General features: G+C 52.2%; 1 protein-coding gene across 4 annotated transcripts in view; it reads right to left on the bottom strand.

Annotated features, from left to right (window-relative positions):
- CNTFR (ciliary neurotrophic factor receptor) overlaps positions 1–26,551 on the bottom strand; it is a 199,097-nt gene that overhangs the window by 16,868 nt on the left and 155,678 nt on the right. For all 4 annotated transcript variants that reach the window (XM_033085742.2, XM_033085744.2, XM_033085745.2 and 1 more), the window contains 2 exons: positions 6,420–6,537; positions 5,439–5,605 (listed from right to left, as the gene is read on the bottom strand). In XM_033085742.2, the coding sequence (XP_032941633.1) occupies positions 5,439–5,605; positions 6,420–6,537 (285 nt within the window). The remainder of the gene's footprint in view (positions 1–5,438; positions 5,606–6,419; positions 6,538–26,551) is intronic.

Below are 26,551 nucleotides of genomic sequence, written 5' to 3'. Positions count from 1 at the left end.
CTCATCACATGGCACACACCCTGCTGCAGTCCTTTATCACCATCATCTTCACCACTAGCCTGGCTTTCACCTCCTTCCCTCTGTTACAGTAGGAGCAAGGAGGGCTGGACAGCTTCCTCCTTCCCAATGTTCACACTCAGAGGATGCTCCCAGAGGCTCTGGCAGTGGCTGGTGGGATGGTGAGTCTGACCACAGGTGCCTGGTGCCACCTCCCAGCTCCCACAGACCCCTCTCTGTGGCAGGATGGGGCACAATTTTCCATTTACAGCTTTATCCTCAGCAGCAGGAACGCTCTGCTGGGGCTGTGCTGAGCTACTCCAGATGGCTCTGCAATTCCTCCACTCACTTTGAATCCCAGGGCTGGGGCTGGACATCAGCTTCCATCGACAGGGACTTGGAGTCCAAACGCATACGGAAAAGTATAAATCCAGCGTTGGCTCAGCAGGATGGGTTTGCAAAACAAAAGTCTGGCTGAACGAATGCAGATGACTGAACTGCAGCTCTGCAGCGAGGAAGCGGGAAGGAAAGTGCTGGGCTAGGGATGGATGCAATGGATACTCCCTGGGGTGTTGCAGGGGGCCTGACCCTGGTTTTAGTATGCCAGCCTGAAGGCATGATTAAATTCAGTTGGGCATAGCAAACATACTTGGGCAGCAATGAGAAATACTACTGTGACTGTTAAAGGAAGTCAGAAAAAAAAGTGCCCTGATGCTGAGGTGGGAGTCACCTGCCCATTTTGCAGCGATGTGAGCCCTAGTCCCTCTCCTGTGAGTTGCTGGTGCACAGAGGAAGGCTGCCCTGGCTTCAAATGCATGTTCCTGGCTGCTATGAGCCTTCAAACAGCACTGCAGGTTAACAGGAAAACCAAAAGTCCCTGGTACCTCCTCATGTGTCACTTCATCCACAGGATTCCTACACAGAGCACAACAGGGTCAACTCCAAAACCATAAAGCCAAAACTGCTCCTGCCACGTCCTTCCAAGGCAGCAGGGACACAACAGCCAGGAGAGGGGACAAACCTCTGGCAGCCAGTCCAGAGAGAACAAACCTATATCTCTTAGGACAGACCTCATCCTGCTGTGCTCATCATGGGAAACACCTGGACTTGTCCCACAGGGTCCAGCTGAGGAGTGAGGGGAGACAAGTTGTGTCCAGCTTCCCGATTTCTATGTGACCTTGAAGGAGTCCTTTATACCCTGCAGACAGGGACGAGTGCTCCTCCTTCCCCAGCCTTTGTCTGCCTCCATTCAGCCTGCACATGGTGAGGCAGGGGCTGTCTGGCTGTACATCAGCAAGCATAATAGAGCCCTGTCCTCATTGAGGGCCTGCAGGCAGTAACGTAATAAAAGCAGTAATAGTAATAATAATAATGGATGATGGGCATTAGGCTGAGTACTGGTTAAGCGGCTATAAAACCAGATGTAATATTATCCTGCAGAGCTGAGGGAGCATCATCAGACATTCCTGGGAAGGGGACTTGGCCAGGAGGCTACTCACAGCTCTTCCTGCTTGGTTTTTGGCTGCTGTGTCTAAGCGAGGGCTTGAAGTGTAAGAAGAGCATCAGGGAGCAGCTTCTCCTTAAGGCGCTGCATGCTCACGATTAACTGTGAGTCTTTAGCTATCCATTGCCTCTGGCTGTTGTCAGACATGTCTCAAAATGAATCTGGTGGTTCAGAAAGGCAGCTGAGACCCTGTGGCATGGAGCGGCCCGTTGCCCATCCCGTCTCTCCAACAAGCACTAAAATGGATCCCTTGCGGCCATTAAATATCCCCTGGCATTTTCCATGAGCAGAGGGATATTAAACTCCATGTCTTAGCCAAATGTCAGTCTAGGTAATTTAATTCTGCCTCCCTAAGTAGTATGAATTGAACTGACCTTCTGCTTAGGCAACTGTATACCTGTGTTCAAAGACTCAGAATTTCATACAGACATAGGTTATCATGCAGCCTCTCTGAAATGCTCTGCATCCTCATCACCCCAGAGCTGGAGCTGGAAGGATAAGATGACCTTCCCAAGGTTACACAAGGGATGGGCAGCACATCTGAGGAAGGTATTCACACCTGCAAGGCCTTCCTTCTTTTGATGCTGTGCATCTTCTCATATTTTTCCCCAGGATCATATGAGGAGAAAGGTGCTGAGGCAGGATGCTGGTGTTGCTGTGTGGTGCTGCTGTCCTGGCTTTCCTGGGGATGCAAAAAACAGCTCTTGGGCTGAAACACAAGTCAGGAAGGTATGGTTGTATCCTAGAGGGCTAAAAATGTCCCTATGCTGTTCCAGACATCATGAAAGAGGTGGCAGCTCCTTACACACCATCTAACTCCTCCCTGGAATGTTCCTCTGCCTCCAGGTCCTCTTTCCTACAGTCCATTTTCCACCTCCTCCTCCCTGGGGCTGGAGCCTGATGTCTGTAGGGCTCTGCAGGACCTCCTCATACTCACCTTTATTAATATCAATACTTTTGCAGAAGATGTAATTATCAAAACAATTTGCAGGAGCAAGATGAGGAGGAAGGCAGTCCGGATCTCCTACCAATAGGAGATGGGGGCCAGAGGGCCGGAAAAGCTTTTCCAGTCATCATTGGAAATGACAATGCAGAGTGACCCTTCGCAGCTGGCTGCTAATAACCAGCACGGCGCAGCCGCCAGCGAGGCACAGGTTCAGGACAGCAAAAGAAAGTACCAGTCATTTTCCACTCAATTAGAGACCATCTTCAGAGCAGCTGGCAAAGGGATTTTCTGCTGTGGGCTCCAGGGATGGAGAAAGGAGCGAAGGAGCAAAACCAAAGGAGGTGACTCCTTCCCAGGGGGCTTTTTGTGCTTGCCCAGGCTGGGTGGGTGGTCTGACACAGCAGAGGGTCTTCTCCCAGCTCAGATAGTGCTGGGAGGGAGAGCTGCCTGCCCTGCACTGCTCTCTCCTTGGCTCTGGGTTGCTCTGTCCCCAGCAGGGCATGAGATCAGGGCTGCACTTTAACCTCCATGCAGAAGGTATGATGTTTTTCTCCAGGTTAAGGGGAAAACACAAGTCAGGCTCTGACAACCACAGCCCAGGGATTTCAGGAGAAGGATCGCTCAGGTCCTGGCTGACATTGTCTCTTCATTTTAGCAGGATGTGTGCAGATGTTGCAATGCTCCCACTCAGCATTTTCTCAACGAGCCGAGGCAGCAGCTTTGCCCTGAGTCATAGGTTTTTCACCCTTCATCTAGCAAAGGGAAACCCAGAAAAATCTCCCAGATGAGAGCTCATCGGTCCAGCTGAGCTCCCCAGAGAACCTACTGGATGCTAGATCCACACCTCCAGCACTGCCCACGCTGGGACACAGTCCTGGATTGCAGCTGCAGAGAAGAGAGCTGGAAGAGACCCTGAGCTTCAGCGAGGACCGCAGGCAACCTGGGGCAAAACCACCTAGCAAAATGCAGCAAGGCAGTGCACTTGTTTTAACATCAGGCTGGCATGAGAAGAAGTTCCACTTGGGGTAGGTGGCTGTTGCTCAGCAGCAGCAGATGCTGTAATGATCTGCTAAGCCAAAAACAGAGCCTGCTTCAGCACTCTGTCACCACCCTGTCTGTGCTGCCGATGCATGGCACCCGTACCAAATCCTGGGAAGGAGAATTCTGCAGAATTCATACAGAATATGGAGATTTTTAAGGCCGCTGGATACTGAAGTGGTTATGGGAGTGGGTTGGTGCAGGACACAACATCAGCCCATCACCCCTTCCCCAAGTGCCATCCTGGAGCCAGGTGATGCTGGGTGGTCTGACCTCTCAGTGCACTGCTGAGACGTGTCCAGGCACCCTGCACCCTTCCAGGCACTCGTGCAAGAGGCAGCAATAGTACACTGGCCTGGGGCAGTGCTGGCCTCTGCTCCGACCTGGGCTGAGTTCAAACTGCTGGGCTGGATCCAGCTTTGTGCTGGTGTTGGGATGCCCGAGGCTTGCAGCTGGGTGTGCTTCCCCAGGGGAACTGCCCTTGTGTGCTGGATGGAGGACCAGATGTTTGGGAAGCTAGGCAGGGCATGGGTGGGATACAGATGTTACAACAGGGTGCCCTGAACTCCTGCAGGAGGGAATGCTAGGAACTTGGAAAATATTGTTTAATTGCTGTCCTGGGCCATGCAGGCTGGAGGTTACCTTCATTTTTAAGGAGTGTATCTTCCCCAAACACAAAATTTTCCATTTAAAGACACTCAAGTACTGAAATTCCAGCACTTCTCTGCTAAGTTCCTGCCTTATTATCAGCATTCCTGATGCACTGATGAACACAATCTGCAGGTATGGACCATGGCTGCAAACGCATAGCAGGACAGTCCCCACTCCAAAGCTATTTCCCTGCTCTGTTCTGAACTGGTGCCTTGTTTGATATTTTCCAGGATTTGGGGTTCAAAGGGAAAATCTGGTATAGCAGTGGAGCTCCTCTTTCTGCACTCCCGCACTTCCAGCTTCTCCATGCTGTGATGTGTAGCTCATTGAAGGCAAAGACCAACCACTGGCTGCACTTTAATGATTCACTTATTTGTTTTTCAGGTTCAGTAATTGCCACATGCAACCAGAAAATTGATTTTCAGTGTATCCCTGAACTCCATTCTCTCCTATTTTTCCTGTTCTTCGAGGATGTCATAGTGCCAGCTGTAATCCGCTTTGGATGGTGGCAAAAGCTCCCTGCTTTGCTGTGTTTGGCACTGGATTGCTCAGTTCATGCCCGCCCTTCACAGTCAAGGGAGTATCTCTGCCGTGGACATGGTTGGGAAGCATCCATGTGGCACAGCCTGATACATGGACACCCCAGTCCACAGGGCCTGCTGCTCCCTGTCCCACACTGCACAGCATCTGCTGTCCTGACGGGGCAGTGAACAGGTGCAAAAGAAAGAATTGGGAATATAAGGTATGGGGGAACTTGACTATTGGAGAGCTTTATCCTGACTAAGGATGGACAGAAGAGAAAGAGACATTTTAATTTCTTTTCCAATCCTAATTCCCATGACTCCGCTTCCAGCACGAACACCAAACCTCTCCTTCAGGGATATTCTGACCAGTAAGGATGGCAATATCATTCAGACCTCACAATTTTCACAGCTCTCTGCCCTAATACATGACAGCTTCTTCCCCAGCATCCCAAACAGGGAAGAACTCAGCAACCACGGGTGATCTGGACCACTGGGGATGGGACCATGCGTGACACCAGGCCACTGATGTGACCAGCCCGGAGCTGGCTGTGGGCATCCTGCCTGGCTCCCCCAGGATGCTCAGGTGCCAGCAGGACCCTGAGAACGGGAGGGGCGCAGGGAGGATGCCAGAGTGGCTCAGACCCCATCTCCATGGAAAGGCAGGAGCTACACTCAGACAGACAGTCCCTTCCCTGCCCCATTTTCTGATGGATGACACTGCAGAGCAAGCCAACCCCAACACCACCCTGCAGAGGCCAGCTGCTGCTGTGGAAGTTACCTATGGCGAACTCGTCAAAGGTGAGAGTGGTGAAGTTTTTGCCCAGAGCATTCGTGACTGTCAGAGTCACCTTGTACTTCACTGTGGAGAAGAGCTGGAGGTATTTGATGTGACACCTGTTTTTGGGAGGGGAATCCTTCTCACAGACCATGTCTTTTGTGCCGTGTCTGGAAAGAAAAGGTGAGAAGAGCTGTTACCTGTGGATGCACCCAAGCTGCTGGAGGGAGGGGGCAGACTGTGCAGCTCTGCATACCCACCAAGACAATGGTCCCACTGCACCAGCCCTTGCTGCAGCCAAAGGGCTGCTTTCCTCCTGCCAGGGAATTGTGTGGGCTCCTGTCTATGAGGTTTTCTCCCATGCCTACACAGAGGCTTCAGCGAATGTCCTCATGCTGGCCTCAAGGAAAGAATGGGATGCTGATGGGGTTGGGTTTGGGTCTGGCCCTCCCACAAGAGGAATAAGACCTCCCTTCTGATGGTGACACAAACCTCAGAAGATAATATGTGGCATCGGTCTGTATAAGGGCTGTGCCAGAACTTGGGCTCAGGGTAGGGAATGATGCCATGCCATGGCCAGTTCTAGGTGAGAGACACTGCTGCTGCCCAACAACAACCAGCTTACCCCAGAAAATAGCATGGATGTGCCAAATGTTCCAAAAAATTGAGGGCACAACATCCACTAGAGACAACTGGTGCAGAGAGGATTGTCTTGGGAGGGATGGAAAGGGGACCTGGAAGATGGGGACATTTCTGGTCCCTTCTAGGGAAATTGAAACTTTCTTGGCATGAAGTCCTGGTCCTAAACATCCAGTCCCAAACATCCAAAAAATCATTCCCCGTGCCCATTTTGGGACGCTGATACCGTATGCTCAGCACAGGTCAGACCCACTGCCCCAAGACTTCACAGCACAACCTGAGACCTGCTCCAGGCTGCAGAGACTGAAACTGACCCCGTTGCACCCTTTGTTCCCAGACACTTACATGACAGAGATGTTGAAGAAGTTGGGGATGTAGGTAGGAGTGGGCAGGTGCCAGCTGCAGTAGAAACCCTTCGGGTAGTTGTTGGACCGGCACATCAGCACTGGCTCCTTCGGGGGTGCTGCCAGGGAAAGAGATAGAGAAATTACCTGCTGAGGTGTGGTCATCACCAAATTCTGAGCAAAGGGATCACCCTCCACTCCCTGCCAGACTGGGAGAGGAGAGTTTGCAAGGGGGGCCTGGCCTGTGTTTATCAGCTGCTGGAAGCATCTGGGGGTCTTTGTCCCATGTCTTCTGCTGAGGTCCTCTATGACACCTTGCTTTGGGCTGGGCTGTGCAAAGTTCACTTTCTCCTTGGGCAGCTTGCTGCTTCTAATGAGGGATGGAGTGACAGAGACGGTTTGCAGGTACCAGGGGAAATTTTCTTCAAGGCTGTGACAGAGATGCTGCTGATGAGGAGGAGGTGCTGCTCTCTTGACCCCATTAATCTACACTGCTCACAGCTTTCTCTGCCACATCCCTGGGGAGTGATAAACTTATTGAGGGATGATCCTCCAACTGATCAGAGGTCACCAAAGGGAGGAAGAAGGACCACAGGCAAGATGAGGAAGGACAATGTAAAACCAGCAGAGAAAAGCCAGCTCTGCAAGAGGACTAACAGTGTTAATGCTTTTGGCATGGGGAAGAGCATCCCTGGCTTTGCTGCACTGCGTCCAAAGAGACACAGAGGCAGCAGGAGACAGATGAGAGCACCCAGTGGGAGCAGCCTTCCTCTGGTCTGTCAGCTGATCCTTGAGGTTAGAGGCAGAAGAGGATTTTAAACCCAGTGAAGTGTTCACACTCTACTTGGCTTCCTGGACACACGTGCAGTGCACTCTGCTTTTTGCAGGAGCAGAACAAGAGCAGCAGAAAAACTCTGCAAAATGCTGAGGGACAGTGCATGTGAAAAATGAGATGTGATACCTTTTGGCCGATAAATTTTGCCCTTGTTGGTAAAAATTTTACCTGATCTGACACTGAAATCACCTCTTCTTGGTACCCAGGCACTTGCATTGATTGTTAAGAGCAGCACCCTGCCACAATGCTTTGCCATAAAATACGGCCTTTGGGCTGGATGTGCACCAGAATTCCCCTTGGAAAGGCTGTCAGATCCTGCAGTGATCCCTCTTTCCCTTCCTTTGTTAGCCCTCATCCCCATCCATCCACGGGGAATATCCCAGGGCATGCTCTTCTCTCCAAGCAGGCGGTTTGAAACAAGCCAAGCAGACCCGGCAGCCTCAGTGCCTCTTCTGCCCCACAGCACGGGTGTCACTGGCGTGGCACATTTGGGGCACAGCCTTCTCGGGGGATGGAATGAGCTCCAGCTGCCACTGGAGGCTACAGACCCGACTACGGTCTACAGCGGGGAAACTGAGGCACGGGGTTTGTGCAGCCCTGGCGCCCCTGGGGCAAGGCTTAGAGGGCAAAAGCAGCTGATAAAGGAGCCGAGTCAGGGAGCAAGGAGGAGAGGGAGAGGGAACGGAGGGGCCGGCGGGAGGGAAGGCTGTGCCGCTCCGCTCCGAGTGTTCCTCCTAATGGCTATTTCAGCCTTCAGCCGACAGACGAAGGCCAGAGCCTGGTTAATGAGCCTCCCGGTTAAATTATTCAAGCAGACCCTCCACATCAAAACAGAATAGCTAATCGCAAAGCCAGAGACAAGGGCCTGATCCCTGCTACAGCCCCATCCTCTTCCTCCTCTCCGCAGGCTCCTTAACCCCTTCCCTGCCTCCCCGGGCGTCGCAAAGGCAGCACTGCTCTTTGCAGGGTGCGATGGGGGGGTCGGGAGGTGTCCCGGAGGGGCTGAAGGGGTGCAGGGGGGTTGGGGACAGCCTCTGGGTGCCGGGTGACCGCGTGGTGGCACTGTGGGCTAACAGCACCTGCCCGGCACCCGCCGAGCCGGGATGGGGCTGGGAATGTCGCTCAGGGATGCTGGGGACACCGGGAATGCCACCGTAGGCGGCTCGCCCGCTTGCTGCTGGCGCTCAGCTGCTCCGCTCCCAACCGGGAGTGGCCGGGAAGCCGGGCACAGGCAGGCGGGGCTTTGTTGGGCATTCCTGGTGTCCTGCAGGGTCCAGCGCTGCCAGCACGGCCCGAGATGCTGCACTGCTACGCGCCACAATTAGTCCATCCGAGGATAATTTATCTCCATTGTCTCCAGCATCACGCCGGATCTGGCTCTTTGTGATCTGCGCTAATTCCCCCGCTGAGGAGGCTGGGGCGGGCTCGCTCCTCCAGGTTCGTTTTGCTGCGAGGAGGAGGGAGGGCTGCCCGTGCTATATCCCACTTCCATCCCCACTCTGCAGCAGCCTTTGAAGATGCCCCATTTCCACAGCATTGAATGCTGTGAAAATCCTGCCCCGTGCTTCAAGGCTGGCCCCCAGCAGCAGCCCCAACTTTTTGTTCCAGCGTGCTCCACCTCTTACCCTCTGGAATTTTTTAGCAAGCCAGAAATGGAAGGAGAGACTGGGGAAGGGAGACAAAACGATCCTCGCATCTCTGCCCTCCTGATGCAGAGTTCAAGGGCAGATGCAGCCGAAGGGAGCTGCTGTGTGAAGCCTGTCTCAGCCCGGCCTTTGGCCTCTATTTCTGGGCAGACACAAGCTGTCTCACACAGACACTCCTGCAGCCTCCATCTCCCCAGAGAGCCACCAGTCCCAGAGCCACGGTGTCCCGGGAGGGAGCTGTCAGGCAGCTGCCCCACCTCACACCTTGACAGGCACGAAGTTCATGGCAGAGCATGAGGCCAGTGCAGTGTGCCACAGGGGGCTGTGACCACCACACCACATGGGTCACCACGGCCACCACTGCCAGGCACCACAAAGGACAGGGCTGCGAGCCCCTTCTCAGCTGCCTTGCTCCATCACGAGGGCTCCCTTTGCCCACCCCACCACGGTGTCTTCGCCAAGCCGGTGGCAGGTTCCTCGTCTCCCTACGGCAGATGCAACCTTGTTCCTCTCCCCTCCTCTCCCAGGAAAGGCGCTCCCTGGCACAGCTCATGCCTGCCCATCAAAGGCTCTTAAAGACAGCAAATAAAATTGCAGGCTCCAATCGATCCAGCGCTCTGTAATGCTGTCTTTGGAGGTGGGCCAGCCCATCAGGCCGACAGAGAGAGCAAGAAAGGCAGTGGAGGAAAACAAAGCCATCAAGGGAGCAGCATTAAAGGCTTTTTCTGCCCTGAGGTTTAGGGCCGTGCTGCTGGGTGTGGGGTGTCCTGTTCCAACCTTCTCCATCCTCCCTCAGATGATGTCCAGCTCTCAGCTCTTGCCCCCCACCAGAAACAGCCTGAACAACATGCTGAGCTACTTGGACACTCCTCCCTGGGCTCCTGCACACAGCCTCCCTAATTCTGGCAAATATTTACATCCCAGTTGGTTCATGGAGCTGCTGAACTCTGTAAAAGCAGAGCTCTTTTCCTTTCGCCACAAACAGTGCCTGCCCTCTCTAATCTCTCTATTAACCTCTTGCATGGCAGGGAGCCACTTCTCCCATGTGCTTTGCTGATGTCCTCTCAGAAAGCCCAGCATGTTTAATGCCTGGCTGTGGCAGCTTCCCAGAGGCTTGGGTTGCAACCAGCCTCACTGCAAAAGCTCTGGGCGAGGTGAAGAAAGGCTCAGAGCTGAGCACACCCATCTGGGCACATGGCTCATGAACTGTAAGGTGCTCCAGCAAAATCTGGGTCTGCCACAGCAGTGAAACCTGGTGCCAGGGTCATCATCTCTGAAAATCCCTGAAAAGACCAGTGGCAGGGGCAGAGTTGGCTTTCCCACCACACAGTGCCCCATGCTTTGCATCCATTTAACTCTGTCTCTCCAGCTTTTCTGAAAAGAGCTGTCTGTCACCTGACCAGCTTCAGCACTTCTGCTCAGCTGGGGACACCACCAAGAGCAGTCCTTTGGACACACCAACACAGAAACAGATTTTTGTCTCCCTCCTCACCTCTAAAGCCCAGTTGTCCTTGTACCCTCAGTCCCGCTGTACAGGGGGAAAGTGTGACCAATCCATTTTAGAAACCACTAAAAATGATCTACAAGAGCTTTTCCTAGCTCTGCTAGGTCATGAGATAATGGACATTAAAATCATGACACTTTTATATATAGAAAAGTTATTTTAGGTCACTTTTAGAGGTTTTTGAAATGGATCAGTTATAATTTTCCTCTCCTGCTGAGGGCTGAATGTACTAAAGATGCCTTACTCCACAGGTGGAGGGATACAAAAAATAGCGCCAATAAAAGTTTTAAGAGGCCTCTCAAACACTTCTGTAGGAGGTATTTTTTCTGGTGCACTGGGGGCACATTCAGGCGCTGGGCTGATGGGGGATAATGAGTCCATAGTGTGCTTTTGGGGTCACCTGCATAACTCATCATCTCGGTCTTGGGCCAGCAAGGACTCCAGGGTCCATGACAGCAGCATGTGCTTGAGCTAGAGGTACAGCTGTGACACAGCCTGTCTGCACATGGGCAGGGCCCCCGTGCTGCTCCACACAGGGGGACACCCCCCAACCAATGCTGTTCTGCTGCCAAACTCCTGCTGCTTGCACCCCAAGTGCCCATGGCAGCACCAGATCAACGCCCAATGACTTTTTTTTCACACCACTGGTTTTTCACACCGCAGAAAAAAAGCCACCCAACTGACCCAAAGCAAAGCTGCAGAGGCTTGGACATCACAATAGGAATCCACCTGGGCACGAGATGCCAGCACTGAGCATGTGGGCACGAGAGCAGCAGACCTTGCTAGTCCACACACGCTTTCTAGTCTACACAGATGCTTTTGTTATGCACATGCTGGCTGCCAGCACGATGTATTATTTATCTAAAGCTGCTTTTCTAAAGGCCTGTTTGTGTACAGGAGGCTGGTAGGAAACAACAAAGAAAACAATGATGAATAAATCATATTTCTAGTGCCAGGTGGATCAGGGGAGCATCTGTCTGCCATGCGCCAGCCGAGCTGGAATGCAGCATGGCTATGTCTGGGGACAGTCCCTTCCATGGACCCAAATGTTTGGATTGCGTTTTGTTGCTGGAGAAAGGGAGGGAGGTGAAGCTTTGAATTTTCGCTGTTTCCCCTTGACCATCTGTTCTTGGATAAGTGTGAAAATGAGAAGGGGTGCGGAGGACAGCAGGTGATGCTCCCTATGTTCTGGAATATCATATTCATAGCCACCACTTCTTCAAGAAGAATAAAGCAGATGATTGTTTTGGATTTTTTGGTTTTGTGGGTTTTTTTGCTTGTTCGTTTGTTTTTTGATTTTTAATTTTATTTTATTTTAGTTGATGCAGCAAAATTCATTTGTGAGAGAACCCAGGGGTGCAGGGGCACAGGATGAGATGGGTTTGTTTCTCATTGACCTCCTGGGTGACCTGGGCATGTGATAGAGACAGGGTTTATGTCTCTCCCTTTCAGTCTAAGCCACCCCAAGCTTAGCAAGTGGACATTTTCAGGGGGACATTCCTTTCCCTTGAAATTAGATACTGAAGAGTGTGAGACAACCCAGCTGATCACGCAGGGCTGCTCACATCCAGCCAGCATCTAGCCCAGCCCTCAGACCCAACACTGCAGCACTTCCCTGGTGGCTCCCAAAATGGGCCAGGGACACCTGCAGCTGTAGCCAAAGACCCCTGACCCTGCTGCCACCTAAGAGCCATCTCCCCAGCCTCAAAGAGCAAGAATTTATTCCCCAAGAAGGTGCTGGAGAAAAAGGTGGACTCAGCAACAGATAAATTTCTAAAAGGCCCTGTTTTACACTGATTGGGGCTCGTAAACCAAGCTATGGATTTTCTCATTTCCCTTGCAGAAAATTCAGTGAGCATGATAAGAGGCAATGCTGTAAATTTTTGGGCAAGTCATAGGGAAGGGAAGGGAAGGGAAGGGAAGGGAAGGGAAGGGAAGGGAAGGGAAGGGAAGGGAAGGGAAGGGAAGGGAAGGGAAGGGAAGGGAAGGGAAGGGAAGGGAAGGGAAGGGAAGGGAAGGGAAGGGAAGCTCAGTATCCCACTTTGAGCCAAAGTGTCAGGGCAAGCTCCTCATGCGAACACAGACTCACTGGAGGTTGCTCCATCCTGCACTGCTGTTTCCAGCAGTTCCAGGAGTGGCTGTCTGGAATGGCAGCCTTTGCTGGAGGTGCTCCCCAAGGTGCAGGATGCTACAGGAAGGTGATTTAGGCAGGAGAACCCATCTGGTATCCCGATCCCACGAGAGACTCTCTTGTTCCCCCTCCCTCCCGCTGCACTGGTGCTTGGCAGCATTGCTGTCCCAGGGAAATGCCTGTCCTGCTGAGCACACCAGCACCCCAAACCCAGCTGTGCTCCTGGAGCTGACTTTATTCCCATGGGGCAGCATTTTAGGCTGAGTGCCTCAGGGAGTGATGCACAGCAGGGATGCTGGACACCTTCACCCTTCACCTGTGACCACACCACAGCAGAAAGTCCCTTCTGACCCTCCAGTCCTCCACCAGAAACCAAAGAGCAGCTCTGCTCTGAAACAATATTAAATATTGAACAAACGAAAGCAAACCTGTTATCTGGGATAATTGTGAGTAAATAAAACATTTAACCAAACCAAATGCAGCTGTTTCCACTTGGAGCCGGCACAACAGCAGGGAAGCCAGCTCAGCTACTCTGCATCCTCGTTACGGCAGCTGATTATTGTTTTGTGTATAACAGTAGCACCGCCAGCGCTGGAGCGGGGCCGGGGCCGCGGTGCTCGGTGTGGTACCCCTGGGATGGGTACACGGCCGGGGGGGAGCAAACCCCAGCGCAGCGAGCGCCGGGCACGGCAACTTCTCCGCAGCGCTGGGGTTTGCTCCTCAGCCCAGGGAGTTCACGGTGAGGCCGGCTTTCCTCCCCCAACACCTCTGCGAGGGGATTTGCATGTAACATAAACCATTTCAGAGCCAGGTCACTGGTTCGCACATAGCCCCGGGCAGTAATGACCAAACCTCGTTACCGGCTGCGCTGGGATTGACTGTGCCGGGCCCCCGTCCAGCTCCTGGAGACCTGGAGAGCGCTCTGGGGTGAGGGAGTGCGCAGCGAACGAGGGAAAAGTGCCGGCACACAGGGCCTTGGGAGGCTCCGGGGATGGAGAGCATATCCCTGCCTACAGCTGGAGCATTCCAGGATGCCGGTCTGCCATGCCCGGACAGCAGGGAAGGGACTGAGGGGGCTGATGTGCTCTCGGCTTTTGCACATTCACAGCGCTTTCCACAGCTGGGATTTGGAGATGAGAGCTTCATGCCCCTGCAGCTCCCACCCAGCTGTTGGGCCTGTGTCCTCTAAAATGGTTGGGAAAGAAAGAGCATGAATTAGGATTTTCCAGTCTCTGCCAAAATAATTTCTCCTTCCAGGGGACTGTTCTCCTCGACATGGGCTGGATGCACTGTGCCAAGGCAATGGGGGCAGGTGATGCTTCCTTGTAACACGGGTTCCCCACCAGCTCCACACCCCAAGGAGGTTGTGGTCGGTGCACATGGGAGCACATCACAGCCCTTGTCCAGGGACAAGTAGCTGCCTTCCCTGGTTCTCCTCAAAAAAAGGCCCGACCAGAGCAGCCTGCAGACCACTGACAATCTCTTTCAGGAGCTCAGCAGGAAAAGCCATAAGAGGAAACATCCCTGTGTGCTGAGAGGGAGGGCTGTGCCTTTCTTGTTTTGGGTGTTCTGGGGGAATGCAGGGTGATCCCAAGGGTTCTTGAGGTATTGAGGAGGACCCTGAGGGTCCCCTGCCTCCCTCTGCATGCAGCAGAAAATTCAGCACCCCTTTCTCCCTCTTTTCCCAGCTCCAGGCAGAAATTCCCTGCACAACCTACACCATGCAATGCCCCTGCCCCCTCCATCACCTTATTTAATGGCTGCAAGAAAGCAATCCATCCTCTCTCCACATGGAGAAGATAGGGAAAATACCAGGTATGATCAGACACAACTGGGACCTTCAACAGCCATGTATCCTCAGCAAAGCTGTCCCACCAGAACTCCTGGAAGTTGTATATTTATCCAGGAGGAGCCTCTGGAGGGAAGCTATAAGCACTTTGTCATGCACTGAGCAACAAGCTAGCCACGAATATTACCAGCTATGTCCCAGCGGGGCAGTGTGGGCTGCCTTTAACAGGCAGCAGCTCTCAAAAAATGCCTCCTCTCTCTTCATCTCTCTTGACATGCAATCTGGGTATGTACCCTTCTCTGCTCTCCTCTTCCCCCATGAGGCAGAGAGGTACCTGCTGGCAGAGAGGCCTCTCACCCCATGGGTAATGGAGAGGAAAAAGTAAGAAGTTTCTGATTCTCTCTCCAGCAGAGAATGCTTTCTGGGCTTCTCCTGTCTGAGCAGGAGAAGCTGATGGGAGTGGTTGGTAAGCAGATGTACCCCCTACCCACTTTCTCCTCACATTAACACTGTCTTTTGTATGAAAAGTTCCTTTCATTCAGCATTTATTGAAAACCAGCCCCCCCTTTCACCCACATGTTCTGGGAATGTGTTGCAGTCTGTTCTTCCATCCCTCCACAAGGCAGACCCCATGGTACATGAACCTGTACTACTGTACTGTGGATTCAGTTAGGACAGGGGGCTTAAAAATGGGCATCTATACCACATGGTGCCCCAGATATGTGCACAGGCACAGGAGCCTTTTGCTCATCTGTGTTGGGCCAAGCTGATTGCATTTGGGTTTGCTCACGCAGACTCAGCATCCCCTGGTCAGCGACTCACATCCTTGGGGCTGTCCTTCTGCTCCACATAATCTCCTGGTGAGATGCTACTCTGCTCCTGGGGCTGATCTACAGCCTGTGCCTGTCCCTCAGCTGCCAGGACCCTGCTGTGAGTGTGTGAGAGCCTTGTCCCCTGTAATGCTGGTGGCTCTGCCCAGCTTCATGTCATTGTTGCAGTCCTGCTGGGAAACCACCTGCAGGCACCTTGCAAAAACAGCTGGGCTGGAGCCAAAGGAGATGCGGGAGGTGGGTGTAGAGAACTGACACAGGACCAGAAGGAGCTTCTCCCCATGCTGTTCCCACCCCAGACATGTGAGAGTCCTCCTAGCAGCAGCCAGCCTCCTTTGGTACATCCAGAGAACACCTGACCCATCCCACCTGTTCGTCCCACCTATTGTGGCTGCTCAGGGTGATGACAGCCCATTTGTGACGGGAATTTGGGAAGATGCCTAATTTATCTTAGGAAATGAGGTCTCCACACCAATCCTTAGCTGCTCACTCTCTGGCTTTGAGAAAATACCAGTCAGACATGTCACTAACAGTAAGAGTGTTCCCAGCCCAAGCCCAAATCTTCCCCTGCGCTGTTGGTACCTTGTGGTGGAGGCAGGAAGAGCATCAGTCTCTGTAGCTCACCAAAGTGTGTCCTTCAAGCAGACGAAAAACAAGAGTGTGACATTTCTGGAAGCTGCAATACCAGCTCAGCTAACAGCACTGCTCAATACCACTGCTCTCTTTACTAATGTCTGTTTTTTTATCCTCAGGCCTGAATCAGACCCTGGCTTCACTCTTTTCTTAAGGCAATGGGGTCCTTGGGATGATGTAAGTCACACAGCTCCAGACTTCACTGCATTTGGAAGTAATAGCTGTGTCCTTAACTCAGCTGGCTTCAAGGGAGGTCCCATTATTCAGCCCATCTGTAAAGAAATTGAGCTAAAAAAAGGCCCTTTGCTTTATGAACATGACGTTCATCTTCCTCAAATCCTGGCTGGATGCTTAAATCCTCACAAGCAGCAGTGGGCAAACCCAGGGGATGTTTGCGGCATGTGTGGCCAGGCAGCTCCAACAGCTCAGGCGGACTGGGGAGCCCCTTCCCATCCCTGTGTGAGAGCCTAGCATTTGCAAAACAAAACGTGAGGCACAAACCAATTCAGTTTCTCACAGGTACTGTTTCCACCTGCTCTATTCACCACCTTTGCAAGGTTGTTTTCATTTCATTCCCTCTCTACTCTTCCCTAGATAACTCTGCAGCAAGCACCTCACTAAATTCCCCTAATCTCCCCTTTAGGTCATACAGTATCTTTTAATTCTTTAATCAATTTTCCTCTGGACTCCCTGTAATTTATCGATGGTCTTTTAACAATGAAAACCCAGAAGTGAGCACACCTTCCCTGGGAGCATCAGCACCGGATCAGTGGCAAGAGCAGCATCGTTGCCAAGTCTGCCCTGACAGCGATACCCGGGATGCTCAGCACAGCCTCTCCCTCCTCATGGAGGACAGCAGCCTGACACACATCCTCTGACTTGCTTGCAACAAAGAAGAAACAAAAAGCACTTAAAGCACTTATTGTCAAACAAAAATATTGTTATCAGTGTTTTAATTATTTCATGAGGAATGGTGGGAGCCCCCAGCACAGAGCTCCCCTAGGGCAGGCAACCTTCCTGCACAATCCCAGCACCACAGCAGGAAAGGAGCTGTGACCAGAGGTTCACAAACCTTTTTGGGCAGGATGAGGGGGCCAGGATGCTGGCATGGGCACCGTGAACAGGTGCTTGGGGCACTGCTGCTTTTTTAGGGAACACACCACACTGTTCATGCAGCAGCACTGACCAGCACAGTGGGAGACGCTTGAGAGACCTGGGGCAGAGGAGAGAGGAAGGCACTGTGCCCAGACACCCCACTGATGGTCTAGGACTCATTTCTGGCTGTGTTGTGGTCTCTGCAAGGGGCTCAGCAATGGATCAAGTAGTTTGGCAGGGAAGCCTAGGGCTGCTCTTTCTTCCCCTCCCTTTCTCACTCCTTCCAAGGTCAAACAGTCCTGGACTCAATAAACTGTCACAGGGGCTCCAGGGGATTTTCGGAGGCATTTGCTAGGATTTCAGCAGACCTGAAGCATGACTTCATGGGGATGGGGGGAAAATATCCTGGAGCTTTGGAGAGAAATGTTATTAGAGTCACTGAAGGATTTTGCTGTGCTCTTTGAAGCGTTGCACAGAAAATTACAGGTGAAGAGCAAGCCCTGTGGTCTGGACCTTGCCAGGAGCATAAGGATGCTGTGGTGTCTGGGCTCACATGAGCCCCACTTCCCTCTCATGAGCCAGAAGCACACTGCAAATGCCTCCTGCCACTGGGACTCTCCTCTTGATGCACACAGATGGTTCACAATCCTTCTGAGATGAGATGACCAGCCGGGACAGGTCTGAGAGCCAGGGTTTGGCTGCAGATGAGAGCTGCAAGGATATGCTGGCAAAAACTAGACAGGGCAGAGCAGTCTGGGTTTACCCAGTAATGTGCCATCATCTACTGGAGCAGAAAAAACAGTTCTGGCTGGGTTAATGCCAATGCAGTAAGGTCTGTCCCATGGTGTATAAGTCACCAGCAGCACAAGAAGGAAGGCAACAGGCCTGGAATAAGTGGGGAAATGCTGTGATACTGCCAAAGTTTTGGTCCTTTCCAGTGGTGACATGAGGCTGAACCTGGGCAGGATCCAGTATGGGAAGATTTGGGGTTTGCCTGCCACAGGGAGATGCTGGAGGCATAGCATCAGTACCTGTCCCATGCCCAGGCATTTCTGGAGAGCAGATCCCACAGCAGCGCCCATGGCTTTATGGCAGAGCGGCTCAACCATGGCCCAGCATAGCGAAACTCAAATGACATTGAGTTTCACTATGAGGTCGTAACTCATGCATGCATCTTGGTGGCTTTCTATCCTGCTTTCTGCACTAATATGGGATGGAACGGCAAGAACTGGGCCAGGACCCACTGGGCAGGATGCACTGTCTTTGTTTCACCCCCATGCTGATGCTTTACTTAGACCCTTGAGGAAGTTTGTAGCTCGAAAGCAGCTGTCGCTATGAGCCAGATGGGTTGCAAATGTATTGGCATGTGTTGTGTCATCTGCAGTGGTTAACAGGATCTATTTTCCAGGGAAGGGGAAAAGGAAGAAGAGGACGGGAATGCTTAAATCAGCAAAAGAAACATTCACCGCCCCTTCCGAAGCACTACACCCAAGGCAATAGATTATTTATGGAAGTTTGGTCTGGAGCAATAACCTGCAAGGGCTTCTCACAACAATGCAGCTGGATTCAGATGTCAAATCAAAATCCTTAGCACTTAATACCTTCAAAGTCTGTACACAGAATGGATGCGTTGCTGGCCCCAGTGGAGTTATTGTGGGATATGTCTCTCGTTTCACCACCAGCCCCGTTAACATACTAATTCCTGCTGCCCTGGAACTGGGCAGTGGACCTCCCTTCCCTGTGGCACCTACACCATGCCTCAGCTCCGAAATGATGCAGGAGTTGCCTGCCCATGTGGTAATTGCTGTAAGGCCTGGGAAAAGTGGTAGATGGGAGAAAAGCATCCTGTGCCACCTTACAGTCAGTCAGTCACCTTACAGGGAAATGGAGGCACAGAGCAGTAAAGGGAGGGCTCCTGAGGATGGAGAGGCTGACTGAGGATGCCTGTTAAATCCTCCAGCCCTGAAAGCAGCTCCCAGGAGAACCCCAGGTTCCGTCACCTCTGCAGGCATTTCAGCACTGATGGGCTCAGCACTCACGGGTGGCTGAGCTGCCCAAGCCCCTGTCTCTTGCCTGGCCACAGGCAAGGCTGGGAGATCCCTCCTTGCCTGCCTGGCTTCCCTGCAGCCCAAGCAGATGTTCTGGGTCCTGTGTCCCGGGACAGATCCCGGCTTGATTTATTACTGGACGTGACTTCTGGAGTTTGTCAAAGGCACCCGCTCCCCCTCCCCTGACTTTTCCCACACCCTTCCCATTTTGTTTTACGTTCACTTTGTGGTCTCCCCACCATAGCTTGCAATAAACAGAAACTCATTTCCAGTATAAACAACTGCACACTCTGCCCCAGCGAGCCGTACGACCCTGCCTTTCCCGCTCCCCATTCCTGTCTGCTTTTGGGTTCTGGGAAAACAGTCTCTTTCTTCTGCTTTCTTTTTCATACCCACACCATTCCCCCCCCACCCCCTCAAAGCCTCCTGGCCCTTTGCATTTTTTTTTTTTCTTTCTGAGATTTATAACGTGCCAGCCAGAGCTGGAGTGGTCTATCCCACTCCACATCACGTACATGCTATTAAAAGTAAAGCTACCAATAGATCTCAGTAAGGAAAACCACCTGAGCTCTGCCTGAGCTGAGGGTTTACAAGATGGGGATGTTGGCTCTGACATGGCCAAAAGCCTTTCAAGATGTGGGACGTCTCTCAAGGCAGGATTTAGAAGACTTGAGTCATAAAGTGAAGATGTACAGAACAGATCTTGCCCTCCCCAAGTCCTGAGTCAGGAGAGATGCCAGCCTGATGGGAACCAAACCTGGTGAGAAACTTCGCAGGAATGCCACAGAGAATTGGATAGTCACCTCTCTGAAGGGCTGGGCTGATGCTTTCAATTGCCTTTATCTATCTTTAACCACCTGGAAAGGAACTGGTTGGGCCAAGCAGCCTGTCTCCACTCCTTCTGTGCCTGATGGGGACAGGCAGGCACTTGGGGAAGGCAAGCTGAATCTTTCCTTTATATGGGGTACACACCTGTCCGCAGCATTTTCACAGAATCATGGAATATGCTGAGTTGGAAGGGACCCACAAGGATCATCAAATCCTGCTCTTAGTTATGCACAGGATAGCCCCAAGAATCTCACCATGTGCCTGAGAGCGTTGCCCAAATGCTTCCTGAACTCTGTCAGATTTGCTGCTGTGATCACTTCCCTGTGGAGCTGTTGAAGCACCCAACCACCCTCTGGGTGAAAACCCTTTTCTGATATCCAAACTGAACTTCCCCTGACACAACTATAGGCCATTCCCTCAGGTCCTGTCACTGGGCACCACAGAGAAGAGATCAGTGCCTGATAAAAATGCATAAAAATGGTAAATGTTTTCGACACCTGGAAGAGTTTGCCAAAGGCTCAAGAGGATTCCCTCTCACTGGAATTCTTCACATCAGGACTGAATGCTTTCCTCACAGTTTTGCTGCTCTTCAAAGAGGGATGTATTCAGGGTAGTATCCTGCAGGGCAGGCAGCAGCCTCAGGTACCCACGTCTTCCTCAATGCCACATCACAGGGATGCTGCAGGGGGTGGCACACATTTGCCTTTTCCAATGGCACAAGGATATTGGGGTCAATCATCTTGTAATGCTTGAGGACACAGCTGCATGCTTGGCCAAAGCTCTCTGATTGCAATTTTACTCTCTATTACTCCTCTTTTACTCTCTACTGCCTTCTTCCTAGGACAAGCCAGCCCAGGACCACCAGTGGCCAGAAGTTAGTAATTTAATTCCAGGCAAGGAGCTGGTCAAAGCAGCCAGTGGTTTAATTTTTGCTTGAGATTAAGAAAAATGAGGAAATGAGGTGGGTTAGTGAAAACCTAAACCCCAGTGGTTTAGCTGGAGAGAATCCCAGCATTGTAAACTGGCCTCTAAGAGTGCTGGAAATATCCTTACCCCTGTTGCAGATGCTGTCTGACACTGTGTTCATACTACCACTGGCTTGGACTCACTGACAGCAGGGCTTGTGCAGCCCCAGACAGCTGGGTTTTGACTGTGCTGCCTCTCCTTTAGTTTTGCCCCATGTGGGGTTTTCCATATAGAAATAAGCTCCTTGAGGAGCTGTGCAGAGCTCAGGGGTGCTGCTGGAGGGCTGCAGCACTGCACTGGGGAACTTCACATCTACAAGAAGGTTGTGTTGATTTGGAAAAAAGCCCCCCAAACGTCTTTTACAGGGACATGAAACCTGTGTGACTGTTTTGGTGCAGAGCCTGAGCACAAGCAGAGCCTGTGGTACCACACAAAGCAATGGGGAGCTCCCAGCCACAGCTCCTGGCACCTGCTCTTCCAGCAGCCAGTCCAGTGCAGCTGAGCTTGCTCATTTTGCCTTGTCCTCAGAGAGAAGCTGATACTGCTCAGGTGTGTAATGCTCCCAGGACAGCCCAGTGGGCAGGATCAGGGCTGGATCCACGCTGGGTGGATGTCTCCACCTGTAACGCATGAATGCTCTGGACTGACCCTTACACCCGCTGCTCCATGCGAGAACCAGGCTGAGAGCTGGCCTGAGGGAAGCTGTGTCCTCCCAGAGGAAAGGGCCTGCTCCAGGTGGTTTTAATTCCCTTGAGCAGGAAGTGACACGGATCTGGTACTGCTGATCCACCTTGGTGCAGCCTGTGCTATGCAGCAAGTCCAGCAGATGGTCTGACCATATCCGATGGGAAAGGTGAAGGGCATGGGAGGTTTCCTCTGCAAAATGCCCAGTTCTTATGGAAGCACGCTGACTGGGGGAAACGCACTAAAAACTCCACACACAAAAGTCCTTGGAGTGGAGAAACCCCTCTCCTACATGCTGAGACCTTCTCTATCTCGGCAGCCTGGCTGTTATCTCACATCACATCTCCATTTGCTGACAGCACATCACGACAGGGCTCCATATCATGATGGGGGCAGCTGGTGCTCAGGTGGCTGTACCCACGGCAGGAGAGCTGCAGCCAGCTACAAGGAACGGCACGGGCCTGACGGATTCCCTAACAACAAATCCATACCGATGGATTAGCTGTCTATGGAGACAGTTGGTAGCATTTTATCACCCCTTCACACCCCATTGATAAAAGCACTCCTGCTATGAAGGGTGGCCGAGAAACTGCTCTGCTCCTCTCCTCTCCCATGGATGAGCAGCTGGAGCTGTCCCCAGCTGACCTGAGACCCTTAGCCTTTGTGTTGTCCACCCAAACCGAGCATCCCCAGTGCTGTTAATCACTGCAGGCGGCGGGACAGGAGACAGCCGAGGCCGCTGAAGCCCAGCACAGTTCGCTGACCCTGGGGAGGAATGCAGCTGACTCACACCATGGGAATCTGACCTCCACGGGGGCTGTGCAACTGGCTGAGATCATGGATATCCATGTCCTGGCACTGCGGTTCCCAGCAGAGCTGCAAACAGCACGGCGTGCCCTGTGGGTCACGCTGGGTCCAGCCGCTCTCCTCACTACAGTGATGCTCTTCAGGCATCCCAGTCTGTGCTGCACACCCTGGCACAGCGCCTGCTTCCCTGTCCCTGTCCCTGCTCAGGAGCACGGGCAGCAGTCCCGGCCCTCTCCAGCATAATATTTCCAGCTAGGAAATGCTCTGAGTGTGCCAGCACTGGAGCTCTGCTGCCCCTGATTCTCCTCCAAGTGACCCACAGGGTACTGTTAGAGCTGCTGTTGTGATGATTTTTATTTAAATCAATATCTTCCGTGTTATCCCTGAAGCGCTCACTGCTAATAACCTCTCATCCTCTCAGCATGCCTTCGGTGGCCGCCAGCTTTGCTCTGCTCTGCACAGAGCTGTGAGCCCTCAACACTTCTCTGCAGCTCCACCTCTGCCCATGCCTCCTGGGAGTGAGGCTGCTCCCAACCCGGGTGCAATTCCACCTCAGCTGCAGTCACAAATACCTATGGGACACCCAGCTGCTATTTAAGTTTCCAGTTATTATGATGGGAGGAGAAAGCAATGAAAAAAATCTCACTTCCAAAGACTTTTTTTAAGTGCCAGCCCCATGTGGAATCCGATAAAGCAAATCCTAAGTTGTTAGAATAGCAGGTTTCAGGTCCAGCATGTGGCTTTTGAATGGCAACATTTATCATTATTATTCCTGAAGAGAGCAGGGGTTTCTCTGTCAGAAGATTCTCACGCAGGGCATGGAAGAAATCTGGGTCACTTGGTCACCTATGCCAGCAAAAAGAGGGAGGAGAATGCCCCAGGGAATTACACAATCCTGCTAAGCACACAGGGCACAAAGAAACACCCTGATTTACCAGCATCTCCAAATTACAGCAATACATCTTTACCTGTTTCATCTGATCATATATAGGTCCTTTTCCACCAGAGCTGAACATCTTGGTGAATTTTCCCCAGGTGCAAGTGTGGCTGAGCCTAACAACCACAGTGTGGCAGTCCTGGGGCTGGGGACTTGCCAAGGGGGGGCATAGTCCTGAGGTGAGCAGACACGGATCCCCCATGGGCATGTGCTGCAGAGACAATCCTCGCTGCCAAGCACTGTGCCAGGGGTGCTGCAGCCCCTCGTGGGAAGGCCCCTCAGAATAAGGCACCAGCCACCATTTCACTCCCTCTCTCCTCCCTGCCATCCCACCCCAAATCCCTCCCCAACAGTTTCCCCCAGGCTGCAAAAGCCAAAACCAACAGGGGGAAAAAGTGAGGAGTAAACCCAACATTGTGATGGCAGATTGGCATACCATGGATTTCCCATGTCAAAATAATGGATCAAAATTCGTGCTGCCACCCTGGCTCCAGAAGGGCACTGCTGCTCCTGCCCATGGTTTATGTTTGATGAAACTGTGTTAGTAGCGTTTTTATCTGTCAATTAGGAACCATGAAACAGTTATTAAATAGAGTCAGACCCCTCCTTTCTGCTCTCCTGGGCAGTGCAGGAGACACATAACAGCCTGTAATGAAGCATTAAGCAGCAGCAGTTTTGTTTCTGATAGGATTGGAAATGATAAGCCAGCGAGGCATGGCTGGATAGGGGGAGCAGGTCCCTGGCTCAGAGGACACATAGCAGCAGCTGCTATGGTGAAGTTCAAGGCTGAAATTTCTGCCCCCTGCCCCAGATAAAGTCTCTGTAGGACTGCCATCATGCTGCATCTGTGTGATGGGGGAAAAGCAAGGGCCTGAATTTAATTATCTGTTTTTCCTGGTGATTTCCTTGGGGGCAGGAGGGCCTTCAGCTGTGAGCAACAATGTTATCCCAGTCCCAAGGAGAAAAAGGGCTGGTTTAAACAAGTTTTAAGAGACAGGGGCTGGGCTGTCCATGGAAGGGAGATAAAGGCACAATCCACTTCTGGAGGTCATCAGAGTCCAGGGAATGCTGTCACTGCTGTCCCTCTGCAGATGTGGATGCCCTAATCAGGCAAGGTTAGGATGTCGACTTGATCTTGAGGACTCTGTTTTCAAGATTTCACACAGAGCAAGGCCAAATTCTGGGCAGAGTGATGGTAGTCCTGCAGAGGGAGAGACACCCCAGGGATGGGAAGCATGGAAGGGGGCAGAGGTTCACAGGTCCAGCCTCAATGGACACATTTACCTGTGTCCCTCCCACCATTGTGTCTGCCCCCGCACCAGCCCCAGGCAGCTCAGAACAGATTTGCTCACCCACCCACAGCCATGGACCCAGCCCCTCCCCAGCAGGGCCAGTTTGCACCAAGGGGCCCCCCAAATGGGTACAAAAACAAACTGTCTGACCAGCACCTTGCCCAGGGGAGCACCACAGACCCAGCTATGCCAAAGGCTTTCAGACATCTGTGGCTGCTTTGCAGCCTGTTTGTTCACAACAGAAACAGGACAACAACAGCAGGGCTTTTTTGCTTCTGGTGATTTTAAATGAAAGGTTGTGTTTTCAGGCCTTTTCCTTTTGGAACTCCCTCTGATTTAATTAAAAACCTCATCAAACCAAAATAAAATGAGCAAAATCTTGAACACCAGTGTTTAACTCTCTAACAATACACAACAAAAATTTTCATCTGGCTCTGACTTCCAGGGCATTTTTCCAAAGTTGCCAGTGAATCACAAATCCCATTCATTTCTTCTTTCTGGGCAAACTGCTTAGGAATCTGAAGATTAGCATCTCCCAGTGCGATGAGGGCTCCTGCTAGCTCCTTCTCCAATTGCCACCCTTCAGAGAGCAGGAGGGAGGTATGCTGTGGTGTTAGGCTGGCTCACTACAAACCTACACCATCCACCCCTCCCTTCCCGGGATCTTTTCAGAGTTTCAGTGTTTGCGAGACACTAAGGGACTACTGGGCAGGATGCACCATCACGCCGCTCTGCCCTTAGTCCTGCCATCACAGCAGTCCCTTGGCACAGTCTTCAGTGCCTGGCCTCCATGCTAAGCCCTGTCCTTCCCTTCCAGCCATGAAGAATGAGAGGAAGACCTCATCCCAGCAGAGACCTGAGCTCTCCCTGCATGGAAAAATGCAGCTGTAGTAACAAACCATTCAGAGCTGCGAGGCAGTGATGGACAGGTTTCAGCAAGGCAGATGGGAAGGTTGCTGGTGGATAGGATGGTGTGAGAGGAGTGTGGAGGGCACACTTCCCCAGGGAAAGAGCCTCCTCACACATTCCCCATCCCACTGCATGCCCGTGCCATGGGGATGTTTTACCAGCACGAGGCTCTCCAAACTTCACAAATAGACACAGACTTGATGGGTATTTACTGGTGCCAAGCCATCTCCAGCACCTTCACCTTGCCAGGATGAAGGAGATGCCCACAATATGGCTGAAGCATTTGTGTTGCCTCTCCAACCTGTCTGCAGAATAAAAGCAGAGGAGAACTTGAAGTGGCAGGAGAAGCAACAGCTGCTGTAAAAGTGAAGGAACCCAAGAGACAGCAAAGGCACAGTTTTGTGCCTGCACACACCAGGACCTCGGAACTGCAAGCTGCTTCCTTGAGACAATGCTACCTTGGCCCCTTCCCATCTGTGGGGATGGATTGGTGCCCAGGGCGTGATTTCCATCTCTGCACCATGGTGAGATCTCAGGGCTGCAGGCAGTAGGGGAGCCCAGCATCACCCAGGCTGAATTCCACCCCTCTCCTGCTGGGAGTGGTGTGCAAGCCCCTGGAGTTGTTCAGTACCACTTGAGCTGTCACACACAGCTGGGCCGAGCTGCAGAAAGGAAAATGCAGCAGGGACAAGAGAAATGGGAACCCCTGCCTGTTCTGACACTAGATGGTGAGAAGTTTTCAGCTCACTTTCCACTTTGACTGTGCCTGCAAGGTGGCTAGGATAGAAGGCCACTGTGGGTTGCTGAAACGAGGTACATCTCAATCCAGTACACCAATGTCAGGGCAGGGGGTAAGGAAAAACCCAAGTGGTTCTCCCTATGCTATGCCAAAGAGGATGCAGAATTAGGGCCAAAGGCAGCCCAGGGTCCTTACAAAATACCTTTCACCCACCTGGCTGGGAACCTTGGATTTTGCAGCCCTGCAGCAGTAGGGTGTTTTCCTCACTGTACCTCTTCTGAACAGAAACAGAGGCCCCAGGTGCTCCTCAGGGATCAATATTAGCTTTTGGAGAGCAGCCAAATGGCTAAACCAGGCTGGAGCCTACTGCTGGTGCCACACAGCTGATCAGCCAAAAGATAGATGTGGAGCAGCGGTAGGGGCAGGAAGAGCTGTGGGGGCTCTTTGCAGCAGTGGTGAA

Source organism: Catharus ustulatus, chromosome Z (genome assembly GCF_009819885.2).
Source record: "Catharus ustulatus isolate bCatUst1 chromosome Z, bCatUst1.pri.v2, whole genome shotgun sequence".
In the NCBI taxonomy this organism is placed as follows: Eukaryota; Metazoa; Chordata; class Aves; order Passeriformes; family Turdidae; genus Catharus; species Catharus ustulatus.
Note: the sequence above shows the minus strand (reverse complement) of the source record. Positions and strands in the feature narration are given on the sequence as shown.